Source organism: Cryptomeria japonica, chromosome 9 (assembly GCF_030272615.1).
Source record: "Cryptomeria japonica chromosome 9, Sugi_1.0, whole genome shotgun sequence".
NCBI lineage: Eukaryota > Viridiplantae > Streptophyta > Pinopsida > Cupressales > Cupressaceae > Cryptomeria > Cryptomeria japonica.
This window is the reverse complement of record NC_081413.1, coordinates 5,085,758-5,092,156: the sequence shown is the minus strand read 5'-3', so window position 1 is coordinate 5,092,156 and position 6,399 is coordinate 5,085,758. Positions and strand designations below refer to the sequence as shown.

General features: G+C 37.6%; 1 protein-coding gene across 1 annotated transcript; it reads right to left on the bottom strand.

Annotated features, from left to right (window-relative positions):
- Positions 1–4,156: 4,156 nt before the first annotated feature.
- Positions 4,157–5,892, bottom strand: LOC131050112 (SCARECROW-LIKE protein 7). Its single transcript, XM_057984269.2, has one exon. It carries the CDS (start codon positions 5,777–5,779, stop codon positions 4,367–4,369), a length of 1,413 nt encoding a protein of 470 aa, XP_057840252.1. The 5' UTR covers positions 5,780–5,892; the 3' UTR covers positions 4,157–4,366.
- Between the last annotated feature and the right edge of the window lie 507 nt (positions 5,893–6,399).

Below are 6,399 nucleotides of genomic sequence, written 5' to 3'. Positions count from 1 at the left end.
ACAACATAGGACCCCTTAAGACACTATGTGATGGACTAAGGGGTATGTCGTTCACACTAGGATTTTATAAGGGGTCATATGCAGTTCTAAGGGGTCATGCATATGTTATAACAAATGCATGACCCCTCAGAACCACATATGACCCCTTATGACACTATGTGATCCTAAGGGGAATGTCATATGTATAGTAGGATGTTATAAGGGGTCCTATGTGACCTACTAAGGTGTCACGCATGTGTTAAAGCATGCGTGACCCCTTAGGACCACATACGACCCCTTAAGACGCTATGTGATGGGTTTTGGGATATGTCGTTCACACTAAGATTGATTTTATAAAGGGTCATATGCGATTTTAATGGGTCACGTATGTGTTAAGACACTATTTGATGGACTAAGGGGTATGTCATTCACCCTACAATTTTATAAGGGGTCATATGCGATTCTAAGGGGTCCCGCATGTGTTATAACACGTGTGACCCCTTAGAACCACGTATGACCCCTTAGGACACTAGATGTGATCCTAAAGGGAATGTCATACATGTACACTATTATATTATATGTGATCCTCTATGACCTCCTAAGAGAACGTATAGTGTCATATGTGGTCTTAAGGGGTCATGTTGTGCGTGTAATAGGATGTGAAAATAGGTCACATTGTAGAGGAAATTTATTTTGTCTAATTTGTTTAAATTTGGTATCTAAATTTTCTAATGTTTATTTAAATTAATTTTTTTAACGTTTTTCTTTTTTTGCTAATGTTTTTCTAAGATTTGATTTACTACAGGGTAGTTTTCTATGTTTTTCATAACAATTTTTTAAAATGTTGAAAAAAATATACATCTATACAATTACGTAATTTTAAAAACAAATTTACACATTTCAATCAAAATATTAAATTATCAAACATTTTTCTAAAATAATGAAAAACAATAAATTATCAAACATTTTTCTAAAATGTTCAAAACCAATAACTATATATAATTATTTAATTAAAAAATTAAATTAACAAATAAATTATTTACAAATTTAATAAAAAAAGACATTATTAAACCAAACAAAGGGTTATTTTGTGCACCTGATATAACAAGGGTCGAAAACTGAAATAAGAAAGATGCTAACTGCTGCAGACAATGCTCGATGACGTGATGCTGACGACTGGTTCGATCCAACCCCCACCAGACAGAAAAAGTCAAATGTAACAATGACCTTTTAACTGTCATTTTCGATATTTATAAAATTTTTAAAAAAACCCTAACTGCCAAGGGTTCGAGCGAATGGGGGGTTCGAGCGAACCCATTAAAATATCGATATTTAATGGGTTCGCTCGAACCACCGTGTTCGCTCGAACCCAGCTGAACCGTTTGGTTCGCTCGGACTCCCAGGGGCAGTCCGAGCGAACATTTGTGTTTCGCTCGAACATTGTCAAATCCGAAATTCCCACTTTCGCCAAATTCTTTCGTTGGCAAAAGTGGGAACCAGTTTTGTGAATTCACCCTTGTGCTTGTTTTGGTGTCACTGATTCACCCCCCCCTCTCAGTGCTTTTCAAGACCATCAATTCTGAGTTTTCTAACCATATAATTTTTTTAACATTTGAACAACAATAACATTATTATTGAATTTCTTTTACCAATGTCTCCATAGTTCTCAAAGACATACGTGTACCATTTTTTTAATAACTTTTGATCTACTTATCCAAATTTTAAAAACTTTGTATATTATTGTAGTGCACTTGATTCTATACAATTTAAAAAAAATTGTTGAGACATGGACCAGCTAGGACTTGAACCTAGGACCTTCCATACGTTGCTGGAGTGCTCTACCACTGAGCTACTGGCCCCTCTATTTTTTTAAAAATTTGAACAACAATAACATTATTATTGAATTTCTTTTACCAATGTCTCCATAGTTCTCAAAGACATACGTGTACCATTTTTTTAATAACTTTTGATCTACTTATCCAAATTTTAAAAACTTTTTATATTATTGTAGTGTACTTGATTTTTTACAATTTAAAAAAAAATGTTGAGACATGGACCAGCTAGGACTCGAACCTAGGACCTTCCATACACTACTGGAGTGCTCTACCACTGAGCTACTGGCCTCTCTTGGACTAGTCCATCAACAGTCCGGGTGTGGCTTATTTCCAACACCAACACCCCCCCTTAAGCCACACATCTTGTGTGCTTGGGGCTCCTAGCCTAGACCTAGCTCTGATACCATGTTGAGACATGGACCAGCTAGGACTTGAACCTAGGACCTTCCATACGCTGTCGGAGTGCTCTACCACTGAGCTACTAGCCCCTCTTGGACCAGTCCATCGTCGGTTCGGGTGTGGCTTATTTCCAACACCAACAAAAATATTATATTTTTTATTGTTTTGGTGCAAGTTATGCTTCGCGCATGAACAGGTACCTGATTTTCAGGATATGCTCGATTGGAAAAATCATAAAAAAGAAAAAAAAATACTCAACAAAAAAATATACAACTTCTAGTGCTCACTCTTAACTATCTTTCTGCCAAAGGATTTGTCAAAATACTAAATCTAACAATGACTTTTTTGATGCGCACGTCAGACACTATGTTATGTTTTTAAAAACAAAATTAGGGTCTGTTTTTCATGCGCGAAGGATTTGACCACCTTTATCTTATCAAATTTTGAAAAAAATTAGTAGTTTGGAAGCTAGATTTAGAGTACTACAATCTTTGCTCTTTGAGTATCTTCATATCTTGAGTGGATGACTCTCAACTTATACCCCTTTTTGCACACCATCTTGATGCACTTACCCATGATTAAAACTAAATTAAGGTCTTTCCTTTTATACAATGCCATTGCATAGAATTTAACAAATTTCTCACTTAAGAAGGTAAGTAATGACTAATAGGAAGTCAATTTCGGCCTAAATTGAAAATTAGTTTGAATTTTTAGGTTCAAATCTACAACCCAATTAAAAAATGGATAAATTGAAGACTGTGACCAATCCCTTATAGTGTGTGAAGGTAAGATCACGTTAGATTAAGATTAAATTTTTTTGTGTAAAAACATATCATTTGTACAATAATCATTACTTAGAACAACATAATTAAATGAATATAAAACAAAGGGAAAAATTGTAGGGTTCAATTTTACATGTTTATGATTTTGTGTTTGACATATAAATTTATACGTGTTAAAAAAAATTATGTTTAATGAAAACTTCAATTAATTATTTTATGTATTTTTTTCAAAAACAAGATTTTTTTCTTAAATTTAGTTTTTTACATGACAACTTATTTTAGACACCACTCTCACAGCTCGCATGGTTTTTCTTAGCGCAATACATGGTTGGTCCTCACAAACACTTGATTGGACTATTGTTTCTCAATCTAATTATGAAGGTACTTCTAGGAGGCTTGGTAGTAGCAAGTGTCTTTAGTTGGCTCCTTCTATCTCATGTTTATAACATTCTTGCTAATCAAGAACAAAACAACCATTACAAGTTGAGAGCCGATCCTCTATAGCTACAACCTTCAAGATGGTTGGGGTAATCCTATTGATGGAGAATCTCTTCCTCCTACTAAAATTGCATAACATCTTAAAAATTTGACTACTTTCTTGGTGATGTTTGGGGAAAACTTGATGAATAAGGATGTCCTGTCTACTAGCATTGGAGTAGCTACTTAGTTTTAGTTTCTCTTAGGTAAACTTTGAGGGTATCTACTTGAGCTACTTTCACTGTTTTTGATATATGCAGACCTTGACCTTTTCCTTTTGTTGAATTTTTGTCTTTGTTTTGAATATCATCCTACCTAAATTATGAAGATGTCTTCTACTACCTATTTTTTAACATATTATATTTTTTTTAATCAATTAAAATATTAAATAAAACTTCTATAAAAAAACTAGTGTATATTCTTTTAATTTTTATTTGTTCCTGCATGACAAAGACCTAAAAAATAATTGCGAAAGCCTATTAACAAACATTTCATTGCCAAGTGACCGAGATGAAATTGATTGATTGCCATAAAAAGTTAAAACTGAAATGATAACCTGGCAATGCTTTAAAACTGTGTCAGCAAAGTTAAATGTCTTTGACAAAATAGATGGCTGTATTTGAAGAAACCTGTGCAGGTAATGATGCAAAATAAATAATGGCAAAACTGGTTCGAACTTCGAAGTTGAATTGCCAAGTAATGATTTCCATTCCCTCGAAAGACTGAAAGTCAGCAAAAGAAAAAAACGAAAAAAAAATGTCAGGCTGCAAGAACAGGAATGCACGCCACAGCGCTATGTACAGTGAATTGGAATTGGTGTGGCCCAGTACCAGTCGCACTAACAACAAAATACAGGTATTTTAATGGTACATATGTACAATTTTTGTGAAATTTTCAGCAAATCCAAGAGGAGACTGTAACAAGCTGACGATCCTGCCATGCCAGAGAAACACAGCCGCGCGAATCCACCAGACTAAACTTGTCACTGTAATTCCACAGCAAAATTTTGGCCTGGCTGATCGCATACTGGCTCGCATTACAGCACTGAAACCCTGCCAATTCGAACTTTGAACGCCATTCCTCTGAAGCTTCCACACAATTGTTATTTTCTGCAACAAATTTTGTAATAGTTTGTGTAAACAAGAGCTTCTCCGCCATCTCGCGCTCCGCAGAAAATTTTCCTTCCAAAGACTCGAACATGGCGGAGAAATAATGAAAAGCGTTCTCAAGTCCGCCGCGCAGGTCGTACTCTGCGAGCGTTACAATTTTAGGGCGGAGGGAGCGAGCAAATTTTAGGGCTTTCAGAAGAGCCGTTTCAGGTAGCTCAGAGAGGCAAAGCATGAAATTCAGTGCCAGGCACTCTTCTTCTTCGAAATTGAAGATGAACGATTCCTCCTCATTAATTTCGCTCAGCGGCTTGAAGACAGGATTGAACTGTAATTCCAGACCGAGCATTGAAGCGAAGGCCGTGAGCCTTGTTCCTGTAGAAGATAAAGAAGACGCTGATTCTGCTGAATTTGGAAGCGCTGAGATTTTAATCCTGCGAGGCTTTCCCTGAGGCCTCGAAGAGAACGCCTGTAGAAGCGCCGCCCACTGCACGCCCTCGCGGATTCCGAAATCAATAATATGAATTTTCTCCGCCTTCTCGGCGGTTTCTAAAATGGCCTGATTTGCAGTTAAATGTGCAAAGTTTAAATAGGGACAGGCATCATTTAGTGCTTGGTAGGCCAGCGCCTGTTCCCCAGGCTCCATTATATCCACATCTCCACACAGCCCTCGGGCAAAGTAACTCACCAGTCTCTGCGTTGAAGAAGAACAAACCCTTACTGGAGGCAACATCACCTGCAACTCCGCTAAAGCCTTCGCGGCTTTGCCCTGGTTTTGCGATTCCGCTAATTTAGCGTAACGGAACAAGATGCTCGCTAAATCTGGCCGCGGCTCCGCTAAATCCTGTGAAGGAGAAGAGCAGTACAGAGCCGATCCGGTCGTATCCGAGCTCTCTGTGGAATCAGAGTCATTTGAGCTCGTTTCATGATCACATATATCTTTCGCCAGCCATTCCATCCAGTCTTCGTTTTTGCTTTCAGCAGGTTCAGGCGATTTGAAACAGCCACCGGCAGGGCTCGAACTCGAGACCTGCAGGGAGTCGCTGAGCTCCGAAATTGTTGACAAATAAATTGCATCCACGTCGCAGGTTCGAATCCCAGCAAGGCGTATTTCCTCCTCTGCAGCCAAGATTGCTTCTATTTGAGAGTACTGGTAATACGAATAATGCTGTTGAGCAATGTTGTGGCTCTCCGTCTCCATTGAAACACAGACAACTTCTTAAGCTCGCTACAATTAAATTTCAGACATCGCCATTCCTGCAAATGATTTTTCTCGTATTAATAATAATAGTAGCTCGTGGACGGCGATTCTCATCAATAAAAACCCAATTACTATAGGTAACTACGAAGTGTAAGAAATGTGGCCCCTCCAAAATGATGACAGCTGACATCATGGCGTGGTTATCGACGTGGCACGGACCCCACCACTAAAACCAAAACAAATCAGTTCGGACGGCGCCCACGTGGATATGTGGGCCCGGCTGAGCTCGACCACGATAAGTGCGCCATCAGCGGCCCGCTGCTCAAAACTGCACGCAAATGGAGTTAAAAGGGACTAGCTTAAATTTGACAGTCTACGTGGCTCCTTTCTCGATAAATTTTACACAGTGTAATTTGGATGGTTACAAATACTAGAGCATCACAGGATTTTCAGTTAATGAGAGTCTATTAGATGTAGAGAACGAACGAGTTAATGAATTTATTGTTTTAAAATATTTTAGATATATGTAGGGACATTTTATATGTATATTATGATAAGTTCTAGATCATGTGACATTTTAAATTAATTTTATGAGAAATTTTTTTATTTAATTATATGAT